This window comes from Lynx rufus, unplaced genomic scaffold, assembly GCF_022079265.1.
Source record: "Lynx rufus isolate CCGP_SWC_20201006 ecotype Redwood Valley unplaced genomic scaffold, mLynRuf1.p SCAF_4, whole genome shotgun sequence".
NCBI classification, from domain to species: Eukaryota; Metazoa; Chordata; class Mammalia; order Carnivora; family Felidae; genus Lynx; species Lynx rufus.
The window spans coordinates 104761228-104787979 of record NW_025814856.1 but is presented as its reverse complement, the minus strand read 5'-3'; the positions used below and the strand labels follow the sequence as shown (position 1 = coordinate 104787979).

Here is a 26752-nt window from a genome sequence, read left to right as displayed (position 1 = left end):
ATTTTCTTTAAGAATTTAGGCAGCAAGGATCTACTATAGTATTACATGAATAAAAACTTTCTACATATTTAATGAATACATAATAGTAAAAATATTTTAAGTTAACTTTCACAGATAGTATGTATGCACAGTAAAAAAAATTTTAAATGCACAAAAGAGTACCATGAAAATAAACTATCAGCTTATCTTTGTACCCTAGCCAGTCAGTCATCTTTCTAGATATAACAAGATTACCTTTTTTAAAAAAGGCGCTTAGCTCAGGGCTGAGTTTTTATAACAGCTTTATTGAGATATAATTCACACCCCATAAAACTCACCCTTTCTGGTGTAAAATTCAGCAATTTTTAGCATATTCAAAAGTTGTACAACCATCCACCACTATATAATTCTAGAACATTTACATTACTCCACAAAGAAACCTCATACCCAATAGTAGTTACTCCTCATTTCCCCTATTCCTAGTCTTCACAATCACCAATTTACTTTATGTCTCTATGGATTTGCCTATTCTAGGTATTTCATATAAATGGAATAAAAAATGTGTTATCTCATGTGTCTGGATTATTTTATCAAGCAATGTTTTCATGGTTCATTCACATAGTAACATGGCTTTTTTTTAAAACTCACATGACACCAGGAGTTAAGATGGCAGAGAAGTAAGGGAACCACAATTTCCCTCCTCCCTCAAACACAGCTGTATTGAGGTCAGAACACTTGGAACGCCCGGGAATGCAGGCTGCGGAGTGGCAGAAAAATCTCCACAGGTGGAAAGAGACAGCTTGGCGGGACAGAGGTGCGTGTTCATGAATTGGGAGAGATAAAACTGGTGGTTCTGGGCACGGACAGGAGGGGACCCCATCTGTGGAGAGACAAGAGGAAGAGAAAGAGAAGCTGTGGAACTGTATTTTATTTGGACAAGAGAAAAAACTCTTCAGACCATGGACTAGGGAACAAAAAATATGGAGAGAGTCAGTTTCTACTTTCCAAACAGCCTTAGGAGATAAAGATCGGAGTTTTCAGGGGTGTGCAATTTTCTGTGGACTGGAGTGGGCCATGTGCAGGTGCCCGCGGTGGGGAAGGGGACCTAGCACAGGTATGCCGTGGTGATCTCAGGGGCACACTGGGAGAAAACAGTCCCCTCCCTTGAGTACTGTGGGAAGAGGGTATACTCCAAGGACAAAAGACTCTCTAAGCACCAGCCAGAGGCCCTTTGTCATCTGGGCAGAGTGGCAATACCCCAGACAGGTCATGGAGCAGAATCCTTTAAGACATCAGGTTTTGAATCCTAGCCCAGTGCTGAAGAGGCACAGGAGACTGTGGAACAGGGCAAGCTGCCTGCTGGCACTACACTGTGAGTGCTACCTGAACAGTGTGGTTTGAGACACCAGGTCTGGGGAGGAGAGATTGGGGTGTCACCATTTTTCTCCCTGTCACAAACATGGTGGGGTTTCAGGGAACAGGACAGCAGCCCTCAGTGGAGGTGGGACACACTTACACCAAACCATGCCCCTCCATAGCTGGTAACTGCTTATCTATGGATTGAGACTGACACTGACTGAACCAAACAGCCTCTCAGACCAGCACAGCCTCTAGTTCCAGGCACCAACAGACAACTGCCCTGTGGTTTTGTATGGTTTCTTCAAGGAACAAATCAAAGCACACCTGGTAGAAGGTCCAAAAAATCCACCACTGTGGGGAATAAGTTTAGGAATTCCCAAGCTTGCACCAATGGGTTAACAGAGCTAGAGCAGAAAGCAGCCACAGGGCTAAAGTGCCCCCAGCATAGAACAAAGCAAAGAGCACGAAACTGCTTCCACAGGACAAAAGCGTCTGAGAATAGGTAAACAGAGCACAGAGCAGAAGCGCCCCCAGCAGAGCTGAAAGGTAAACAGTGAGAAAGACCTCCAAAGCAGGGTAAAATTGCCTAGAGCTAATTAAAAAAAAAAAAAAGTGCCTTGTTGACCCTGAGGCAGCATGCTCTATCCATCTTATCTAAGTTAGGATAAACAGACACAGCACCTGGTGCCTGCTGTAAACAGCCATCTGCTCAGCACCAGAATTTTGTTTTGTATTGACCCAAACCCCTAACACCACATATCTTAGAAAACCCCTTTCTCTCACAAACATGAGTTAATGATCACCGTTTTATTGTCTCTTTCTGCACATCCATCATGTTTGAAAGCCTTCTGATCCTAATAAATACAGAGCAAGGACCCTTACTCAGGGCTCTTGTCTCCTCCTGGACATTAGCCTCTCTCGTATTCAATTCTGCATCCGCTCTCTTGTTGGACAAGAGAGAACTCCAAACTCAAAGTCTGCAACACACCACCATGAGCAGCGGGATAGAACAGCTAAAGACGCAACAACAGAGTGCATGCAACACACTCCAAAAGTACTTCCTGAAGTGCCAAGCCCTGGACAGTGTATGGTCTCTTTTTAATATAGTAGTACTCACAGGTGCAGGACACATAACAAGCTATTAAAACACATAAAAGACAGAAACCTAACCAAAATGATGAAATGGAAGAATTCTCCTCAAAAAAAATTCCAGGAAGAAATGACAGCCAGAGAATTGCTCAAAAAAGATATAAGCAATATGTCTGAACAAGAATTTAGAATAATAGTCATAAGACAAAATCTGTGCTTGAAAAAAGCATAGAAGACAGCAGAGAACCTATTGCTGCAGAGAACAAGGACCTAAGAAACAGTCACGAATTCAGAAATGTTGTAAGTGAGGTGCAAAATAAACTAGATGCAGTGACAGCAAGGATAGAAGAAGCAGAGGAGACAATAGGTGAAATAGAAGATACAATTATGGGAAATGATGAAGTGGGAAAAAAAGAGGGAAAAGAAATTACTAGACAATGAGGAGAGAATTAGAGACCAAAGTGATTCAATGAAACAAAATAATATCCACATCAAAGGAGTTCCAGAAGAAGAAGAAGAGGGAGAGAAAGTGGCAGAAAGTTTATTTGAACAAATTATAGCTGAGAACTTCCCTAACCTGGGGAAGGAAACAGATATCCAAGTCCAGGAGGCATAGAGAACTCCCTTCAAAATCAATAAAAACAAGTTGACACCATGACATATCATAGGGGAACTGGCAAAATACAAAGATAAAGAGAATTCTGAAAGCAACTAGGGACAAACAGGCCCTAAACTACAAGGTTAGATACATAAGGGTAGTAGCAGACCTGTCCACTGAAATTTGGCAGGCCAGAAGAGAGTGGCAGGAAATATTCAATGTGCTGAATAGGAAAAATATGCAGCCAAGAATCCTTTATCCAGCAAGGCTGTCATTCAGAATAGAAGGAGAGATAAAGGCTATCCCAGACAAACAAAAACTAAAGGAGTTCATGACCACCAAACCATCCCTACAGAAGATCCTAACAGGGACTCCGTGAGTGGAAAGCAGCAAAGACTACAAAGGACCAGAGACATCACCACAATCATGAAACCTACAGATAACACAAGACACTAAATCCATATCTTTCAATAATCACTCTGAACGTAAATGGATTAAATGCCCCAATCAAAAGATATAGGGTATCAGAATGGACTGAAAAAAAAACAAGATCCATCTATATTCTGCCTATGAGAGACTCATTTTATACCTGAGGACACCTGCAGATTGAAAGTGAGGGGATGGAGAACCATCTATCATGCTACTGGATGTCAAAAGAAAGCCAGAGTAGCCATACTTATATCAGACACACTAGATTTCAGAACAAAACTGTAACAAGAGATGAAGAAGGGCATTATATCATAATTAAGGGGTCTATCTATCAAGAAGAGGTAATGATTGTAAATGTCTATGCCCCCAGTGGAAATACCCCAAAATATAAGTCAATTAATCACAAACATAAATAAATGTATAGATAATAGTACAGTGATTATAGGGGATTTAATACTTCATTTAAACAATGGATAGATAATCTAGGCAGAAAATCAATAAGGAAACAATGGCTCTGAATGACACATTCGACCAGATGGACTTAGCATATATATTCAGAACTTTTCATCCAAAAGCAGCAGAATACACATTCTTCTTGAGTGCACATGGAACATTCTCCAAAATAGATCAAATACTGGGTCACAAAACAGCCCTCAACAAACATAAAAGGATTGTGGGATGGGCTAAATGGGCAAGGGTCATTAAGGAAGACACTCGTTGGGACGAGTAGTGGGAGTTATATGTAGGGGATGAATCACTGGATTCCAGACCTGAAATCATTATTGCACTATATGCTAACTAACTTGGATGTAAATTTAAAAAACACACAAATATAAAAGGATTGAGATCATACCATGCATATTTTCAGATCACAATTCTATGAAACTTGAAATCAACTACAAGAAAAAATTTGGAAAGCCCAAATATATAAAGGTTAAAGAACATCCGTTAAAGAATGAATGGGTGAGCCAGGAAATTAAAGAAGAAATTAAAAAATATATGGAAACAAATGAAAATGAAAACACGACAATCCAAACCCCGTAGGATGCTGCAAAGGCAGTCATAAGAGGAAAATACATTGCAATCCGGGCCTATCTCAAGAAGCAAGAAAGGTCTCAAATACAGAACCTAACCTCATATTTACAGGAACTAGAAAAGCCGTAGCAAAAAAAAAAAAGCCCAAAGCCAGCAGAAGAACAAAAATACTAAAGATTAGAGCATAAAGAGTGTTTATTTAAACAATATAGAATCCAAAAAAAACCCAAAAACAAAACAAAACAAAAACCCAGTAGAACAGATCAATGAATCTAAGAGCTAATTTTTTTGAAAAAGAATAAAAAAAATTGATAACCTCCTAGCCAGGCTTCTCAAAAATAAAAAAAATAAAGAGAGAGAGAGAGGACCCAGATAGCTAAAATAATGAATGAAAGAGCAGAGATCATAACCAACACCACCAAATAAAACAATTATTAGAGAATACTATGAAAAGTTTTATGCTAGCAAAATGAACAATCTGGAAGAAATGGACATATTCCTAGACACCCACACACTACCAAACCTCAAAAGGGAAAAAATAGAAAATTTGAACAGATAACCAGCGAAGAACTTGAATCAGTTACCAAATATCTCCCAAAAAATAAGAGTCCTGGGCCAGATGGCTTCCCAGGGGAATTCTACCAGACATTTAAAACAGAGTTAATACCTATTCTTCTCAAGCTATTCTAAAAAATAGAAACAGAAGGAAAGTTTCCAGACTCATTCTATGAAGCCAGCATTACCTTGATTCCCAAACCAAAGACCCCACTAAAAAGGAGAATTACAGGCCAATATCCCTGATGAACATGGCTGCAAAAATTCTCAACAAGATACTAGCAAATCAAGTGCAACAGTATATTAAAAGAATTATTCACCATGATCAAGTGGGATTCATTCCTGGGCTGCGGAGCTGGCTCAATATTCACAAATCAATCGTTATATATCACATAATAGAAGAAAGGATAAGAACCATATGATTCTGTCACTGCTAACAAAATACAGCATCCTTTCTTGATTAAAACCCTCAAGAAGTTGGGATAGAAGGAACACACCTTAACATCATAAAAGCCATATATGAAAGACCCATCCCTAATGTCATCCTCAATGGGAAAAAAACTGAGAGCTTTCCCCCTGAGATCAGGAACACGACAGGGATGTCCACTCTCACCACTGTTGTTTAACAGTGTTGGAAGTCCTAGGCCCCAGAAATCAGACAACAAAATGAAATAAAAGGCATCCAAATTTGCAAAGAAGTCAAATTTTCACTTTTTTGCTGACATGATATTCCACACAAAAAACCTGAACGACTCCACCAAAGACTGCTAGAACTGATAACACGAATTCAGCAAAGTCGCAGGATATAAAATCAATGTACAGAAACTGGTTGCATTTTCCACAAAGACATGGAAAAAAATTCCATGCTCATAGATCGGAAGAACAAATATTGTTAAAATATTGATACTACACAAAGAAATCTATGCGTTCAATGCAATCCCAATCAAAATAGCACCAGCATTCCTCACAGAGCTAGAACAAACAATCCTAAAATATGTATGGAGCCACAAAAGACCCCGAATAGCCAAAGTAATGTTGAAAAAGAAAACCAAAGCTGGAAGCATCACAATTCCGGACTTTAGCCTGTACTACAAATCTGTAGTCATCAAGACACTACGGTATTGACATAAAAACAGACACTCAGATCAATGCAATAGAATAGAGAACCCAGAAATGGACCCACAAATATATGGCCAACTAATCTTCAACAAAGCAGCAAAGAGTATCCAATGGAATAAAGACATCTCTTCAGCAAATGGGATTGGGAAAACTGGACAGCAATATTCGGAAGAATGAACCCAGACCACTTTCTTACATCACACATAAAAATAAACTCAAAATGGATGAAAGACCTAAGTGTGAGATAGGAAGCCATCAAAACTCTAGAGGAGAAAAAAAGCAACCTCTTTGACTTTGGCCTCAGCAACTTCTTACTTGACATATCTCTGAAGGCAAGGGAAACAAAAGCAAAAATGAACTATTGAGACCCCATCAAGATAAAAAGCTTCTGCACAGCAAAGGAAACAATCAACAAAACTAAAAGGGAACCAACAAAATGGGAGAAGATATTTGCAAATGACATATCATATAAAAGGTTAGTATCAACAATCTATAAAGAATTTACCAAACTCAACACCCAAAAACCAAATAATCCAGTGAAGAAATGGGCAGAAGACATGAATAGACAGTTTTCCAAAAAAGACATCCAGATGGCAAACAGACACATGAAAAGATGCTGAAAGGGGCGCCTGCGTGGCTCAGTTGGTCGAGCGTCTAACTTCAGCTCAGGTCATGATCTCACAGTTGATGGGTTCGAGCCCTGCATCGGGCTCTGTGCTGACAGCTCAGAGCCTGAAGCCTGCTTCAGATTCTGTGTCTTCCTCTCTCTCTGCCTCTCCTCTGCTCATTCTCTGTCTCTCAAAAATAAATAAAAATGTTTAAGAAAAGAAAAAGAAAAGATGCTGAACATCACTCATCACCAGGGAAATACAAGTCAAAACCACAATGAGATACCACCTCACACCTGTCAGAATGGCAAAAAATTAACAACTCAGGAAACAAAAGATATTGGTGAGGATGCAGAGGAATTGGGAACCCTCTTGTACTGTTGGTTGGAATGTGAATTGCCACTCTGGAAAACAGTATGGAAGTTCCTCAAAAAATTAAAAATAGAACTACTCTATGACCCAGCAAGTGCACTACTAGGTATTTACCCAAAGGATACAGAAGTGCTGTTTCAAAGGGGCACACGCACCCCAATGTTTATAGCAGCACTATCAACAATAGCCAAATTATGGAAAGAGCCCTGATGTCCATCAACTGATGAACAGATAAAGAATACGTGGTATATATATGCCTTGGAATACTATTTGGCAATGACAAAGAATTCAAATCTTGCCATTTGCAACAACATGGATAGAACAAGAGGGTACTATGCTAAGTGAAATAAGTCAGAGAAAGACAGATATCATATGTTTTCACTCATATATGGGATTTGAGAAACTTAACAGAAGACCATAGAGGAAGGGAAGGAAAAATAAGTTACAAACAGAGAGGGAGGCAAACCATAAGAGACTTTTAAATACAGCGAACAAACTGAGGGTTGATGGGGGTGGGGGTTTGGGGCCATGGGGAAAATGAGTGATGGGCATTGAGGAGGTATGACCACTGGATATTATATGTAAGTGATGAATCACTGGGTTCTACTCCTGAAGCCAAGACTATATTGCATGTTAGCTAACTTGACAATAAATTATTAAAAAAAAAACTAACATGATACTATGAAATGTTATCAGTATTTGTTCTGTATGAAGATAAAATTGAGAGGTGAGTACTTCAATATTTGCTATAATAGCTATTTATTAGACATTTCTGTTAGACAAGCTAATGTATTTAATTATTTTTCAGTGCATATGAATGGCAGTCTTAGGAGCTGTGTTTCACAAGGGGCAAGTCCCAAGAAAGCAGAGCAGATGGGCAAAGACAGCATCAGTGAAGCAACATCATAAAATGTACAATACTGGATGTTAGAGAGACAAATAAGGTTAGTTAGAGACAGGTTTCATGTCATCAACTCAAAAGGTGGAGAAGCTTTCAAACAAACAAAAATGCATAAATACCTTCTGTTCTTTTTTAATCCATCAGATCTTTAAGTAAAAAATCATAAGACAATTCCCTAACATTGTTGTTTCTAAATCTATACAATTCATTTAAAAAAATTAATGGAAAATATAACAGAGAAAAGTGAAAAATAAATAAAGATCAAAGGATCATCAAGAAGCAAACGGCTTTCTAAACACCATGCCAAGACCAAAGAAGTCTCTCTTGAGCCCCCTCAATTCATACTGCCAGTTCCTATAAAGTTAGTCATTATCCTGAGTCTAATACTGTCTTTACATTTTACATAAATGGACTCACACAGTATGTTTTGTTTTATTTCTGGTTTCTTTGACTAATATTTTTTTGGTGTGTGAGAATCATTTATGTTGTGTCTATTTGTAGTTCATTTGCAGTGTGGAAGCACATGCTTGAATGTACTACATTTACTTATTCATTTGCCCTTGATAAATATTTTTGCTCTTTCCAGTTCAAGGTTATTCTAAATAATTATTCTATATGCATTCTTGTTTATGTCTCTTGGTGCACATAAGCACACATCACTGTTGGGTTATCTCAGAGTGAAATTACTGTATCACATAGTATTCAAATATTCAACTTTAGTACAAAAAGGCAAGCAGATTTTCAAAATGTAGCACCAATTTATACTCTCATCAGCAATGTATTTAGGTCTGGTTTTCTTTTCTTCTATATGGTACTTAAAGAGAGTCTTGACTCTTTAGTTTGATACCTTATATAAGATTTGAAACAGTCTTTGTTATTATACCTCCAATTTTTTCCCCCTAATCTCCTAGTCATCTCTAGGACTTCGATTTCATGGATCTTGGATGCTCTCTATGGAGTATATGTCTTGCACTATCTCCATTTTGCTTAACAGTTCTTCTTTATTCTTTTCCTCTTGTGTTTTACTATAAGTATCTAGGACAAACAAGGCTGTACCTTCAACACTTTACTTGGCAATCTCCTCAGCTAAATATCCAAATTCATCATTGACAAGTTCTACTTTATATCCAACAAGGATCATCTTTCCTCCAATGTCCAATAACATGTTCCTCATTTCTCTGTTACCAGAAACACCTTTAATATACATATTTCTACCAATATTCTGTTTGTATTCTCTAAGATGACAGAAGCCTTCTCTACCATGCTCCTCACTTCCATTTGAACCCTCATCAGAATTGCCTTTGATGTCCATACTTCTGTCAACTGTGTCTTCAAGGCAATCTAGGATTTTTCTATCATGCACTTCAAAATTCTTTTAGCCTCTACCCATACCCAATTCCAAGGGCATTTCTTCTTTTTTTAGGTATTTGTTACAGAGGCAACTCACTTCTGGTACCAAAATCTGTCTTAGTTTTCAAAGTTTACCATAAAAATAATTAAAATTAGTGGCTTAAAACAGTAGGAATTTATTTTCTCACTGTTCTGGGGGTCAGAAATCTGAAATCACGAGGTTGACAGGGGCACACTTCCTCCAAAAACTCTAGGAGAGATTCTTTCCCTGCCTCTCCCAGTTCCTAGTGGCTCCTGGTGTTGCTGGGCTTGCGGTAGCATAACTCCAATCTCTGTCTCTGTCTTCACATGGACTTCTTTGTGTGTCTGTGTCTTCCCTTCTTTTCTTAAAAAAAAATTAGTCATTGGATTTAGGGCCTATCCTAATCAAGTCTGACCTTAACTAATTACCTCTGCAATGACCCTAAGTCCAAATAAGTTCATATTCTGAGGTTTCAGGTATTCATGAATTTTCAGTGGACTTTATTCAATGCTCCACACTAATGTCTTTGAAAAGAAAAAAGATAGTCTGGATTGTCTGAATAACCTAGTCTGCCAATCTTGGAAGTGAAAGTCTATGAACAGTTTCTAAATTAAGTAATTTTAACTCATAATATTTCACTAGAGCCCCACATTTTGAGAGATCTTATAGTTCTTGGATAAAACTGTTGTAATTAGACTGGCTGGGATTAAAGAAAACATGGATGGATTATTCTTATTAAGTTTTATTATGAGGTTAATGCTTGATTTGAAATGTGAATTTGGAAGGTTCCTTTTCCAAAGTTATGGTTCAAATTTAATAGCATAGAAATTATCTACACCTTGAAGGTTTGCTAGCTATTATGGACTGAACGTTTGTATGCTCCCCCAGTTTATATGTTGAAGCCCTACCCTCGGATGTGATAGTATTTGGAGATGGGGGCTTTGAGAGGTAATTAGGTTTAGATGAGATCATGAGGGTGGAGCCCCAATGACAGGATTAGTGTCCTTATAAGAAAAAGAGAGGCCAGAGTTTGCTCACTCTCTCTGCCAAGTGAGGATGGCCTCCATCTGCAAGCCGGGAAAAGCATTCTCACTACGGACCAAATCTGTTGGCACTTTAACTTTGGACTAGTGAATGCTTTTATATTTATAGATGTTATTAAAGACCAACAAAAGTAGTTTGCTTTCTGTAGATGAGTAACACACCTTGACTGTCTTACCTTATGGATACATCAACTCTGCAGCCCTATTACAGGTACTTGATCATCTCTTTTTTCCACAGAAATTTATGTTGGGCAATTACATGGATGGTATCATGCTGATTGGGCTAAGAAAGAAGTAACTAGTTAGGACATAGGTAAAATAATTATATGCCAGATATGTTGGGAAGTGAATCTGACCAAAAATCAGGTTTCTGCCACCTTAGTAAAATTTCTAGGGTTCCAGTAGTCTGGGTCTGGGACATGTCAAAATAGCCTTTTTTTAATGTTTATTGTATTATTTTTTTAACGTTTATTTATTTTTGAGACAGAGATAGAGCATGAACGGAGGAGGGGCAGAGAGAGAGGGAGATACAGAATCTGAAGCAGGCTCCAGACCCTGAGCTGTCAGCACAGAGCCCAATGTGGGGCTTGAACTCACAAACATGAGGTCATGACCTGAGCCGAAGTTGGATGCTTAACCGACTGAGCCACCCAGGTGCCCTGAGATAGCTCTTTCAAAGAGAAGAACAGATTACTGCATTTGGTTCCTTTTATCACAAAGATGATTTCTACTATGTGTGCCTCTTTGGATCCTGGAGTCAACATTTACCTCATCTGTGTGCTACTCTGATCCATTTACTGAGCAACTTGAAAAGTTGCTAGTTTTGGGCAGGGTCCTGCAACAGGTCTGGGCTGCCTCACGAATTGTTCTTCAACTAAGATGGATAACTTAGCAGATCTGTTGGTGCTTGAAGCAAATTACCATGCTACCTCAGTTATCCATCATGAACTGGGTCTTAACTGATCAACAAAGCTATCAGATTGAATACGCACAGTAGCATTTCATCATCAAATGGAAACCACCACCAGATGGATTTGAGCAGGTCCTGAATATGTAAATTGCATATCCATGTTCTATACTCCCCTCTCAACCTGAACCTATGGTATGTAGCATTCTCTATGACCAATTAACTAAGGCCTACTTGAGCCTAGTTTACAGATGGCTCTGTATAAAATGCTATCAACATTCCAACGTAGTGAGTTGTTAACACTTTAGTCCCACTCTGAATTGATCTTAAAGCACAGTGGTGAAAGATAATACAGCATGGTTTTCTTACTATTTTCCCTAGTTATCTACTAGTAAAATTATGACTTACCTGCAATTTACCTGCAACAAGTTACTCTGAAACTGTGGTTTTACTGACCTAGAAGTCATAATTTCAAGGGAAGAAAACTCTATTACTCTAGTAGCTTGGGTGGTTGATTTTGATTAGCAAGGGTTAATTGGGATAAGTCAGCTCAATGAGAGCAAGGAGGAGTATGTCTGAAATGCATGAGATTCCCCTAGGCATTTTCTTACTATTCCTTTTCTTGTCAAATTCCTCCTTCAGTTTCCATATTCTTGAACTAGGTTTATATCTAATCCTGTGACAAAGGGCTCTAGAAACAGGGTCACTATGTCCTCATGGGTTCCACCCATCCCCACAGGTTCTAATGTAGCTTTGCTTCTACACTTCATGTTCCTCCTCTCCTGCCTCCCCTGTTGATTTCAGACTACAGTAAGACACTGTATGATGTCTTATTGCTTATAATAAATTCCTTATTATATATGTATATTTCCTAGAAGTTCTGTTTCTCTGGCTAAACCCTGACTGACTTGATCTAACTTTTCTGTCCTGACTCCTCTCTCCTGACCTGGTCCTGATTTTGTTCACATTCTCTAGGGTTTTAGCATTGACGCTTTTTTCTTGTTACACTTTCCTTCATACACATTATTCATGGACAAGCTCATCAGTTCCTAATAACTCACTTATATCTCCTTTCCTTTTGAAGTTTACCTTTAGACCAAACTGCTCTCTTGAGCTGAAGAGAGATGTTTCTGCCAGCCTTCAGAGTATCTCTAGTTGGATATTTCATAGGCATCCTAAACTTAACATTTCCAAAGATGAATGTATATTCTTGATCTTGGTTAGGACACTATATACCCAGTAACCTAAGTCATCTATCAGTGTCTATTATAGCACATATCATAGAGCTTTGTAATAATTATACCCCTAGCTCCACTAGACTTGAAGATGCTGAAGGGCAGCAGTGTTCTTCTTATCCTAACCACTCAGCATGAGGAACAATACATAGTGGGCACTTAATACATGTTTAATAAATGAATAAATCGTGGGGCCCCTGGGTGGCTCAGTAGGTTAAGCATTGACTGTTTATTTTGTCTCAGGTCACGATCTCACAGTTCATGGGTTTGAAGCCTGCGTGGGGCTTTGTGCTGAGTGTGCAGAGCCTGCTTGGGATTCTTTCTCTCCCTCTCTCTCTGCCCCTCCCCTGCTTGTGCATGCGCATGCTCTCTCTCTCAAGATAATAAACATTGAAAAAATGAATGAATAAATGGATTCATAGAGAAGATAGAAATTTCAGAGAGATAAATAAAAACACAGAAGAATACAACATAGCTATTCTAAATAATTTCTAGTGTGAAGATCTAGGTGTATGGTATAATTTTCCAAAAATTTTAAACATGCAGTTTTCCTAAAATATTATTTAACCATAAGGTTTCAGTAAAAATACATACCAGTTTTAAACTGTTCGAGTTTCTTTACTTTTTAGTATTCATTGAATTTTGTATATAAAGTTCTTCAGGTATTTAATTTAAACTAATGACAGTATGTGAAGCTATGAGATTCATAACAGTGGAAGTAAACTTTCATAAACCAAAATGTTTTCATTTTTCTAATAGAAATTTTATAATTAAATACAGCTTATGCTAAGTAACCATAATACTAGTGGAAGAACATATTTATTTTTAGATTAAGGATAGCGACAAAATCTCCATTAACAAGAGAAGGTATAATTTGTATTTGCGTTATCAGAAAAACAACCACAGTTGTCAACTTATCTGGTAGAAAAATAATTAAATGCCTAAATGCAAGCAGAGTAAAAAAATATAAGATTCTGCCTTCAATTTGCATTAATATAATCATATTCCACAGCTCACTTACCAAATTATTCCTCTCTAAAGAAGCTATTTCTTTACTGTCACACATTAATAACAACACACAATCACTATACCTTCCAGAATTTTCTAGGCTCGAATTTTCAGAGAAACTATGCAAGAAAAATAATTTTTTGGAGGGTGTTATTGATATACTGCTTAGACTTTTTTAGAGCTATTCACAGTATAACTTACATTTAATTTAGATAACTAGTATTTATACTTTTTTGTATTTTAAAATTATTCACAAAACTAAATCAAATAAAGTCAGAGTCTTTAATCTACAGGTGATGGTTCTTTTAGCATTATTTAGACTACTTTTATTTGATTCCAACCAACTCCATCCACCAATGCCCATACTCACAATTCTTTTTAGTCATACCTCCTTATTTTTCTAGACTTAATTTCAGTCACCTTGATCCTGTCAGACTTTAGTGAGAGAGCTACACCCTTATCTCTTTGTCCAGACCTTCAAATTGTTCAGTTGAGAGGATATACTGAGACACCTTAATTTATTGAGATGTTTTTTTTTTTTCAACGTTTATTTATTTTTGGGACAGAGAGAGACAAAGCATGAACGGGGGAGGGGCAGAGAGAGAGGGAGACACAGAATCGGAAACAGGCTCCAGGCTCCGAGCCATCAGCCCAGAGCCTGATGCGGGGCTCGAACTCCCGGACCGCGAGATCGTGACCTGGCTGAAGTCGGACGCTCAACCGACTGCGCCACCCAGGCGCCCCTATTGAGATGTTTTAATAAGGGTGTGATGGCTATACTCCTGATTGGGTCATTATCTTGAGATTTTAATTGATCTTTTTGGCTAAACATCAGTCTCTTATACAGGTAGAGATAATATCAGCTATATCCTCTACCTCTACAAGTCTCTGGATTTCTAGATGCTCCATTCCCTGTCACTGCAGCTTGCAAACCCACCGATTATTTTCTGAGCCCATCTATTGTACTTGCTTGTAAACTGTTGCCAATAGTACCTGGCACATGTGGCTAACATATCCTTTGCCTGCCATTTCACTGAAATCGGAGTTTATGAGGGTCATTAACTGCCTTCCAATTGAGAACAATTTCATCAAATGTTCTAGCACTGTATAACTTAAATTGCCATACTTCCAGTCTCTGGTAACAGTTACCTTGTTACCTGTTGCTGTCACCTGAATCCAATGCCACATATTTTAGGATTTTTATTATATTACTATATATAGTATAGTATATACTATATATAGTGTATATATATATATATATATATATATATATAGTATATACTATATAGTATATATATATATATATATATATATATATATATATATATACTCATTTTCAGTGCCACCTCATTTTCAGTGCCAAATTCTTTATTAGAGTAGGTTAAGTCAGGCTGCAGTAAAAAAACTACTCTCAAATCTAGTGACTTGCAGCCACAAAGTCTTATTTCTTATTCTCAATATATGTTCATTTTATGTCAGCAATGTCTCTGCTCCAAGTAATTTTCACTTGATCTTAGCCAAAAGGCCGAGAAGCGATCTGCTCCAAGTAATTTTCACCCTGACACCTGAGCTTCTATCTAGAACACTGTAGATCTTGTGGCAGAGAGAAAAGAAAGAACATGGCAGATTTCGGCTCTTAAAGCTTCTGCTTGTGCATGACACAGCTTACATGTTATGCATTCCATTTGCTAATAAAGGAAGTCATCCTATCAAGCGTGACACTGAGGCAAGTGAGTGATACCTCTTCCAGGGAGAGGCAACAGGTATTTGTATAGAATAAAATCTACCACACATACCAAAACTACTTCTAAAGCTAAAATGTATTTTTATAATATGTATCCTCCACTATGGATTCTTTTCCTTGATTGTCTCTTCTATTCTTCCAATCCCTGATTAAAATATAGGCCATAGACTCATTCCTCTAACTTTAATATGCATAATTCAAACTTTTATAATTTGACATTCTGGTTAATATTTAATGAAATTTATAATTTGCAACCTTGCTTTGTTAACATTTCCAAAGGCATCACTTGTCTACCTATATTTTTGATACCTCTAAAACTGGATTAATGACAAAAAAGTGAGTCACAAGATTTTACTTTCTTATTAACAGTGGTATTCATGTATACCTATTTACCTATTATTATCACTTATCATTAAAAATAAAATATTGCAAGAAGAGATTTTCCTCCTCCCAATTCTTTGCTGAAAGCCCACCTACACTTATTGCTGTTAGGTTTCTGTGTTTACTTTTAAATATTTTCCATGATTTTTGTGCCGATTTTTAAAAATATAGCCACATTCCTCACCACAGTCTATAAAGTCAATGTGAGAGTCCTTTACAACCTCTCTCATCTCATTTTCTTTTCTCCTTTTATATGGATCAGCCACATTGGCCTTGGGTTTTGTTTTTTAATCTCAAAACCATTGCCTTTGACAACTGGAACATTCTTCACCCATATCATCACCAGGTTACCTCCTTATTTAAGTTTCAGCTCAGATTTTACCTCTTCAGAGGGACCTTCCTTGTCTTTTCTCACTAAAGTAACATTCTTTCCTCCAGTCCTGCATGTCTTTCTCCCTTATCTTATATTTTAAAATATAAGTAAAATACTATAATATATATTTAAGTATAAATATACTTTTTATATAATTTAATATTTATATTGTATATATATTTAAGTAGGCTCCATGCAACATGGGGTTTGAATTCATACTTAATATGAATTCATAATTAATATTATATATACTTAATATCTTACATAATTTAGTATTTATATAATAAATAAATAAATATATACATATATAAGTAGGCTCCACGTAACATGGGGCTTGAATTAACACTTAATATGAATTCATACTTTTTATATACATACTTAATATGAATTCATACTTAGTATTATATACACTTAATATTTTATACAACATATATTATATAAATATATACATATATAATATGTATATATATTATATAATATATATATACTTAAGTAGGCTCCATGCAACGTGGGGCTTGAATTCATGACCCTAGGATCAAGACCTGAGCTGGGATCGAGAGTTAGATGCTCAACCAACTGAACCATGTAAGTGCCCCTCTTATTACTATATTTTATTGGTTTATCACTATCTAAAATTATCTTAATTGTTTATGGTTTTTCTTTCCAACTTCCATGTAATCTCCTTTAGGACAAAACAACGTTCTCATTCAGTGCTTTCTCCCAGATTAGAAAACTGCCTGGTGCTGAGTAGGTACTTATTATAAGATTTACTGAATGAATGGACGAAACACCAGTCTTCCTAAGCTTCATAACCTATCATCTTAATCACAATTTATCTTTTTTCTTTTCCACCTTGTTGGCCTTATTTCCTCTACCTAACATTGCATGTTGGAATTCCTCAGCTCCATGTCCTTTGTCCCCTTTGTTACCTGCTACTTCGCTCCCTAAGCAATCTTTCAGTCATATGGTGTCATTTCCCATGAATAAACTGAGCCCTAAATATATTTGTGTAGTCTAGATCACTTTTCTGCCCTACAGAAATCTACTTGTATTTTACATAAATACTTATCCATCATTCTCTATTGTTCCTCAATAACTCTATTGACTCTATTGTTTCTCAATAACTGGCATCAACATCCAAACAGCTGGTCAAAACTGAACTTCTGAAATTATCCTGAGCTGCTTCTCCTCATTTCCCCATATTCAACCAATCACCAAGTTCTGTTGGTGCTACCTCTTAAATATCTCTAGAATCCTTTCTTCATCATATTTCCCACACGGGTCAAAGCTACTATCATCTCACAAGGACTACTACAGTGGCCCTGGACCAGTCCCTCCCCTTTCATGCTATCTCCTCTAATCCATTCTTCATAGACAAAGCAATCACTGAAAACTAAAGCAACTTTTTTTTTTTTTTTTTTTTTTTTTGCATAACTTCCTAATGGTCTCAGCATAAAACCCTTAATGTACTGGTGCAGCAGATCTGATTCCCACCTTGCTCTCCCTCTTCAAGTTCCTACCACGCCACACCTCCTACACTTCCTCAGAGTATTTCAAGTTTCAGGCTGTCACACTTATCACTATTTTGTACAGCGGCATTATCCGTTTTCACATGTTTGCTTCTCTTTAAGCCTGACGTTGCTTTTTCAGAGAAGCCCTTTCCTAGTCTTTCTTCCCAGTCCCAAACACTTGTGATATGATTCTTTAAACTACGCAGGATATGGGAAAGGGTTCACACTGTCCCCAGAGACCCCTGACTTTCAGATGTAAAAAAAACCCAAAACCCAAAACCCAAAAAGGAACACACACAACAGACAAATGAAAATTGTGTTAGAGTACTGGAAAAACTATGTGTAGGAACATGACCACTGAAAACATTTTAAAAATCAATTTCGGGGGGCGCCTGGGTGGCTCAGTCGGTTAAGCATCCGACTTCGGCTCAGGTCATGATCTCGCGGTCCGTGAGTTCAAGCCCTGCATCAGGCTCTGTGCTGACAGCTCAGAGCCTGGAGCCTGTCTCAAATTCTGTCTCCCTCTCTCTCTGACCCTCCCCCGTTCATGCTCTGTCTAACGTTAAATAAACGTTAAAAAAATTTTTTTTTTTAAAAATTAATTTCGGGTCTAGGGAGAATGTACAGTGGCATGGCACCTAACATTAAATCGAGGGCCAGGACCTGGGGATCTAGAGATTACGCTGACAGGACTATTGCCATCTTTAAGCCATTTACTAGCTCTTAACTTCTGCCCGTAAGCGACAATCTAAGACAGGAAGCAGCTGCAGTCTTTTTAAACCGCAGTCGCTGACCTTAGCAGCAAGAGACTCGACCTGCCCTCCCAGCGCCTGACACCCAGCAGCCACAGGCGCCGCTCAGCTCCCTCAGCGCCCGTCAGGACTCGCAGGCGCGCGCCAAGCACGCGCGCCCCAAGGGCCTCAACGCGCGGACCCAAGAAGACTCCGCCCACCCCATGTCTCAACGAGTGTTTTCCCGAGAAAGTGCCTGTTTAGTCAATCAAAGTGTTCTAGTTTCGACGCAAAATTTTACCGGCTAGAAGCATATATACGACAGGAACGAGACTGTTGCGCTTGGGACTGGAACGCTAAGGGTCTTTCCAGGTCAGTGCGGATGCTTGAGGTGCTGGATCAAAGCAGGCACTGTTAAGGACAGCTGCATCCGGGCGCTCTTGCCGCAAGCTGTCCTCCGAGCCAGGGGTCCTTAGGTAGGAGGTTCTGGGTGACTTTGGACGTCCGTTCATGCTTGGTGTAGGGACTGCTTAGTGCCGGGCCTTGCAGTTTTGATCTTTTCTTCTCCCCGAGCCGAGGCCTCTGCTGCAGCCATGTTACGCCAGATCTTCGGTCAGGCCAAGAAGCATCCGAGCGTAAGTTCGTGACCCGTTTTGCAGTGTTTTTACTTGTCCATTCTGTGTCCAGCTGCGACTGCCTCGGTTACCTGGGGACTTCCTCATTCACAATTATTAACCGTTCTTCGGGTCTGGACCTTGGCTTACTTGTGATATTCTCTTAGTTGTCCCAAGCCCTTGAGTTCTGACCTTCCACGCCATGCATTGAGGGGTTTGGGCTGGCAGGCGGAAGGTGAGGGATACCTTGGAGGAAAATAAGCCAGTGAATGTTGGAACAGTCGGGTGGTTGCACCTTCTTGTAAGTTGGTCCGACCCCGGGGTAGTGGTGCGTCGTGTGGGTTAGAGATCAGCAGGTCAGGTTTCCTGTTTGTTATGCTGTCTCTTAAAGACCTCTTACGGCACTGCACCACCAGGCCTTGTAGCAAATACAAATGTCTGTAATCTTGGACTTCTCGGTTTGCTTGACGTCTTGAGATTTTGGGGGAGCTTGGTAGCGCAGAGGTGAATCAGAGTTGTTCTTTTTTGTGTAATTTTTTCCGCAGCACATCAACGTACTTTGGTCCTAAAACCCAGTTACTCAGTCTTTATCTTAAACCCATTACCTAACTACGAATTAAACATGGTGGTAATATGTCTTCAGAAATTTATGCCTGTAACCGATGTTTGTCATAGGTATGTTTATATTTGGTCTATTTATTTCACAGAACTTATGTTTTTCATAACCCCTATATCAAGGCAGGCCAAGAAGTTGTTTTACAAGCCTCGAGATAAAGGAAGCTGGGAAATTGAATGAGAACGTGTATAAATATTAAGAGAGGTGGAGAAGACTTGACATATGTTCCTGGAAATTTAAAAATTTGAATCTAATTTTTTTCCACATTAAACCAGAACCCTCTTCACGTCTTTTGGAAATTACATTTCTTTCTTTTGAACACAGTTAAAAGAAATCGTACCTCAATTTAAGGTCTACCTTTATTAAAATTTTAAAACAAGGTAGAAAAATACCATTTTGAGACCTGAGAATCATTGTGTAGGAATTAACTCTAGCCTTTCTTTTATCAGTATCTAGGTATTTGAAACTGGCCATTAATTCTTGCCTATTTTGTGTTTGGTTCTAGTTGATCCCCCTCTTCATATTTATTGGAGCGGGAGGTACTGGAGCAGCACTATATGTCTTGCGCCTGGCATTGTTCAATCCAGATGTCAGGTAAGTGCTTAAAAACGTTTAGTGGAACTTTGATGGTTTATTAAGCTGGTTTGGGAGCCACAGTCTTTAGGGAGGCAAAATCAAGTAGTAGAAAGAGCCTGTTTTATAGGCTTCTATAGGAAGTTCAAATCCTGTTGTCACTTTCTTTTCCTGGGTCATAAAATTGTCTAAATGTCTTTGAGTCTCATTTTTGTCATCCGTAGAGTAAACTGCTAATTATTTGGAGAATTCTTGTGAGAATTGAGATAACTATTTTTATAAAATACTTAATCAGAGTTGCTGATGCATGTAAATGTTTTTTGTCTGCTTTTCCTCAATAAGGAATGTTTCCTTTTGAAGTTAAAGAACCAACATGCAACAAAAAGATTGATGTATTGTTATTCTGTACTTTTCTATATATCACTTAGGGAAAGCCAAATGAATTTTCTTTACAGTTTTTAATGTTTTTATTTATTTTTGAGAGAGAATGAGCAGAAGAGGGAGCAGAGAGAGAGAGAGAGGCAGAATGAGAAGCAGGTTCCAGGCTCTGAGCTGTCAGCACAAAGCTGGATGCCGTGCTTGAACCTACAAACCACGAGATCATGACCTGAGCTGAAGTCAGCGCTTAACAGACTGAGCCACCTAGGCATCCCAAAAACGAAGTTTAAAGTTTCCTGTGAGAGGGATAGGGACAAATACACTGCCCAGGAGGCTCTCTGTTCAACTCTTTTTTCTAATTAACTACATGGGATTGCTAAATAGATCTCTGTTTCAACTCTACTGAAAACATCGTACTCAATCTAATAGAAAATGAGATCTATTCAAAATATTAGCTCCTTAGGAAGTAGAAAACTATTTTAAATAGTGTTTTATTACTATAGTAGTTAATAATGTTTGTTTCTTTTAGTTGGGATAGGAAGAATAACCCAGAACCCTGGAACAAATTGGGTCCCAATGATCAATACAAGGTAAGCTATAAAATTGTTTCAGAATTGCTAGGAAGTATATTTTAATACGTTTTCTCATGTAGTAGTGTTTTTTTTTTGAAATTGGATATACATGTAAAATTCCATTATAATGAACTTTGAGGAAGTGCTAGATTGTTTTGTGAAATTAAAATGGCATATTTCCCTAGCAGAAATTTTTTTCTAAGGATTTTTTTATTCACAGACCTTAGACTCTGGATGTGAAGTTAAGATAATGTTTTCATTCTACTGATTTTATGGGCAAAAGAGGTGATAGAGCTATCACATACCGTTTTCTTAGATCTTAAATAGTCTAGTGCAGTGTTTTCAAACTTCAATGTACATGGGCCTCAACTGGAGAGGTGGTTAAAACACATATTCAGCTCCACGCCCAGAGATTCTTATTTAGTTGGTCTGTTGTGGAGACTAAGAATTTGCATTTCTAACAAGGTTTCAGGTGATGCTGATGCTGCTGGTCCATGGACCACACTTTGAGTAGCACTATTCCAGTGGATGGTTTGGTTGGCTGTTTTTTCTTGTTGGTATGGTTGAAATATTTCAGGAGAGGGTAATTAGGAAGAAATGAAATTGGTTGAAACTTAAATTTTACCATGAATCTTCTAACTAAACTTTTTAACGTCTTTCCGAAAAGTAATTTGTGGAACTACTCTTTCACAGAATGAGTTCATTGACTGAGACTTTATTTATTCTGTTGAGATATTGGCATATAAAATTATGTAAGCTTAAAGTATACAAAGGTGTTGGTTTGATAAATTTTATATTGCAATATGATTACTATAGTAGCATTAGCTACTACTTTTATCATGTCACATAGTTACTATTGTGTGTGTGTGTGTGTGTGTGTGTGTGTGTGTGTGTAGAACAATTAAGACCTAGTCTCTTAGCAGCTTTGAAGTTTATAATGCAATATTGTTGACTATAATTCCTGTGTTGTGTATTCGATCTCTAGGATTTATTTACTAGTTGCAAGTTTGTACTCTTAAGCAACCTCTCCCAATTCCCGCATCCCTGGCTCCTGGTAACCACCATTCTACTACTTTTACATGTGTAGCTTTTTTAGAGTCCACACGTAAATGATATCATGCCTTATTTATCTTTCCCTGGTGACTTATCGTACTTAGTATAATGCTCTTAAGGTCCATCTGTGTTGCCACAAATCTGAGACCATTTATTCTCTAAATATAACCTTCCTTATGTGTCAAAATTTTGCGTACAAAGACTAACTCTGGAAATGTTAAAACCAAGGGCAGCTTTATTAGGGTATAATTCACATTCCATACAACTTAACTATTTAAAGTGTGTAATTCACCACATGCACTTTCCTTGGTCCTTCTACCAAATTGTGTATTAGAGTCTCTGGGTAGGTGTAGTTCAAAAAGCTCTTCAAGTGATTATGATAATGAAGGCAAATTACCAGTGCCCTGGAACATGATAACACATGTCAGTATAAGGACATGTGAGTTGGAAATGGAATGTTGCTGCAACAAAAATCTAATTTGTTTGGCATGAATGGGCTGAGTAGCCATGACACTTATTTCAAGTCTGGAAAGATGAATCATTATGTAATGGCAAAATATCTGATAAAGTATAACCTGCTGTAACTTGGAAGGTAGACTGTGTCTAAAGAAGTTTGTTATAGAAAAATATTTTGGAAAATAGGATGTTAGTAGACTGGTTGTATTTGCCAAGAGATGAACTTGTAGAAGAATTGGGCAATTTGCAAGCAGAAATAAAAGGGAACAAAGTCCAGAAAATAAGCCCAGAGTGAATGAAGCCTGCTACTGCTTCTAAACGCAAACAGTGAAGTAAACTAGATTATTTTCTTTATCATTCACTACTCACCTAAGAAAATTGGGGTTTGGGTTTTTTTTGTGGGTTTTTTTTTTTTTGCCTATTAACATCAGGTTTAGCCTCATGACTGGAAAATCATCAGTGAGGGGACATGATATCTCCCATCTCTGAACCAGTGTGTGGTTCCCCCATTGTTCTTTGTCATCTGACCTGAGACCAAAATGGACATGTAAGAGTTATTCATTCAGCCCAGAATTGCAATGAAGAGAACATGAAGCAGTCAGCTTACAGATGGCATATAATGCGAGTGAAACGTAAACCTTTGTTGTTGTAAACCACTAAGTTTTGGGGGTTATTTGTTGCTCCTTTGCAAATCCAGCCAAATGTAGACAAACATGAGGACTAAAATAGGATTTAATCATTAAAGACCCAGCAACACTTCTCACTTGATTAAATGCCCCAAGCCATGATCAGAATATGTTGTGCCTTCCCAGTTACTGTTCCAGAGACCTTCAAGGTAGCCACCATTAAATGGAGAAAAGGAATGGGGACATGGAAGCTGACAACTAAAACAGTTTTGAAAATTAACTCGTTACTTCAACAGAGAATTTTGATGCTGACACATGGAAGCAAAAAGAAGCAAATATGTCAGAAGCCTACTAGTTTTGAGAAAATTGGCAAAGATATTATGACCTTTCCACATTGCATGAGTATAGGGGTTTGATCCTGCTTCTCATTCACTGGGGAGTCCTATAACTTGATCTTCAATTGCGTCTTTCGTAAAGTAAGAATGAGTAAGGTTGTGATAGTTAAACATAAAGCATTGTGCCCGGTGTCTGGCATCCATTAGAAGAACCCAATCAGTGTTTATTTTCTTTATGTATAGCTTGTAGTTCTTTTGTAGTATTCTTTCTAATTTTGTCAACAATGTTAAGGATAGCACACAATTAGTTTCTTTTAAAAAAAATCTCCTTTAGATTCAGTTACTTCATAGGAATACTGTCAGAACAAAGATCATTGCTCTGGGTTATTTGCACTTAGCTGTCTATACAACTTTGTGTATATCTCAAGGATAAGCTTTACAACCTGAGAGTTTTTCTTTTTTAAAAAGCTTAAGTAAAATAAGAATTTTTCAGTTAGAAATCAAGAAGTTAGGGTATGTTTGGAAAAATAAAGAAAAGGGTTTGAAGAAATAATAGATACAAATTTATGAGCTGCTTAAAAACCCTGAAGAAAGTGTTGATGATTCTGCATTTTTAGTTCTTTTGGAGTTAAATAATGTGGTCTCCAAGTAATTGTAACACAACCTTGTCACTGTTCTCTAGCACAGGAATGAGTAAACCCAAGATTATAGCCTTATTTGAGCTTATGTTTATATCCTAATGTTTTCTCAATAGACACTCTAGAGATGTTTAAATACAAATCATTTAAAAAAAAGTTATTGGAGAGGCAGTTTTTTTCTAAAGCAATCATAGATTTATTTCTAAAATTAATTTCAGTTGAATATAAGGAAATTTTTGGAAATTACAGGCTTCCAAATATGTATTATTTAAGTACAATATGGTTTTGAAACAAAAAATACAGTATTATTTAAGAACTTTCGTGCCAGAAGTGGTCAAATGGTCAGATTTTGGTGCAATCTGGCTTAAGAAATTAAGGGAACATACTAACACTGTTCTTTTGAGGTAGATTGAATATTTTTACCTTACCAAAATCCTTAAAGGACTGGAATTTCAGTGTCTTTCTTTGGATGACTTTTATATTGTTAAATATCTGTAATAAAAATTCATGTCTGTAATTGTTACTATAGAAAGCTGAATAAAAATAATTCTAAAACTTCTGTACCATCTCTGTGTATTTGATAGATTATCTAAAATATCTTTTTTCTTTTCCAAGTTCTACTCAGTGAATGTAGATTACAGCAAACTGAAGAAAGAAGGTCCAGACTTCTAAATGAAATGTTTCACTATAAAGCTGCTTAGAATGAAGGTCTTCCAGAAGCCATCCGCACAATTTTCCACTTATCCAGGAAATATTTCCCCTCCGAATGCACGAAGTCATGTTGATGTATTGTGTTGGGGTTTACACTGACTAATAAATATCTGAAACTTGATATGTGTCACTTTTTAATGCTGAAAATCTGCTTTCAACTTTATAACTAGGGTATAGGAAATAAACTTAGAATTTAAGGAATTTCTTGAGTTTCCATCTGTTTATAATTTGAAAAGAAGACCTTAAACTGTTCAAACACTTTTTACTTTTTGTATAGGCCCTTGGTAACTTCACTAGAGCATATTTAACAACTGAAAGTGGATATTATGCAAAGGTAGATTGGGAAGAGTATTCAAGTGTCTTTGGCTTTGGCAAAGTGGAAACATCTGGATTTCTGTTACTGACAGATGTCAAAGTATATGCAGTTGTTAATGATTTTTACCATGGCAGTCTTTATTGTGAAGATTTTCAAGTTTATCAGAAATTGTACTTGGGTCTGAGCTTGTGGCCATTTTGTTTTTGCTGCGCTGGCGTAATCACACAACAGACTGCCTTTTTTAGTTCCTTATCTTCATGAGATCACCAAACAAAGTTGCATTTAAATACTGATGTCTTGTGTTAGCATTTATGTATATTTGATGAGTTGCAGTTTTCAGAATTTGCAAATGCTTCCGGTAGACCCTTGAAAAAAAAGGGAGCCAAACAAAATTACTGAATTTCACTTCTTTGAAGTTTATTAACTCAGTCTGATGAGGTTTTACCCTTATCACTTCAGTAAAAATGCTTCTTTTAAGGTTATCCGATGACCTCCATGTTTCTAAATTCAAAAGTCAATTATTAGTAATCACTTTGACCTAACATTTAATAGCTGACATAACTCTTCCTTGAAACATTCTCATCCTGTAGTCTCTAGAACAATATACTTTGTTTTCCTCTATGTCATTGGCTTCTCTACTCGGTTTCTTAGTGGTACACTTTCATCTTTGTGACCTTTAATATGGGATTGCTCCAAAGGAAAAACACTTAGGACCTTTTCTCTATCTGCAGTCTTCATCCAGTCTCATTTTCAAATACAATGCTGTGGATGTCCAAGGTAATTTTTCAGCCCAGATGTTTTTCCATGTGTATGTGTATGTATATGTATATACACATACACGTATTCTATATGGATATACCTATATATTCACTCAACTTCTCCATGTGGATGTCTAATAGGCATTTTAAATTTAACATGTCAGTTCTGAATTTGTGAACCTCTCAGACTCCACATCTACAATCTTTAGCATAACTCTTTAATCATATCAGTTTATAGGAACACCATTCTTATAGTTGAGGCCAGAATCCTTGGAGTCTTAACTTTTTTGAATACCCTAATATATCATTAAGTCATGTTTGTTCTACCTTCAAAATATACCCAGAATTTCACTGTTTTCAACAGTTCCTCCCCTATCACCCTGATCCTAAGCTGTTGTCAGCTAATTTCAATTACTAAAATAACATCTCAACTAGTTTCCCTCTCTTTCTCAACACAGCAGCCTAAGTGATCTTTAATATGTAAGTCAGAATATGACAATCCTTTGCTCAAAGCCCACCAACATTTTCCCATTTTATTCAAACGCTAGATATTTCAATCTGACTCCTCTTTCTGTTGTTCTCTGCTCACACACCTCCACCAAATGGATTTCTTTGATCTTCATATCATGCATATTCTTGGCACAGGGATCTGACCTCCTCTGGTTTAGAATTATCTTCCCCAAATATTGGCAAGGCTTGCTCTCTCACTTTTTCTAGTCTTTCTCCAGTGCTACAATGAAGCCTCTGTCCAAAATTT

The 26752-nt window shown here is 37.4% G+C and overlaps 1 protein-coding gene across 1 annotated transcript; it reads left to right on the top strand.

Annotated features, from left to right (window-relative positions):
- The first annotated feature begins 18828 nt into the window (after positions 1-18828).
- Positions 18829-25042, top strand: NDUFA4 (NDUFA4 mitochondrial complex associated). Its single transcript, XM_047096992.1, has 4 exons — positions 18829-18984; positions 20085-20173; positions 21060-21120; positions 24826-25042. Exons 1-4 carry the CDS (start codon positions 18943-18945, stop codon positions 24880-24882), a joined length of 249 nt encoding a protein of 82 aa, XP_046952948.1. The 5' UTR covers positions 18829-18942; the 3' UTR covers positions 24883-25042.
- Positions 25043-26752: the final 1710 nt, after the last annotated feature.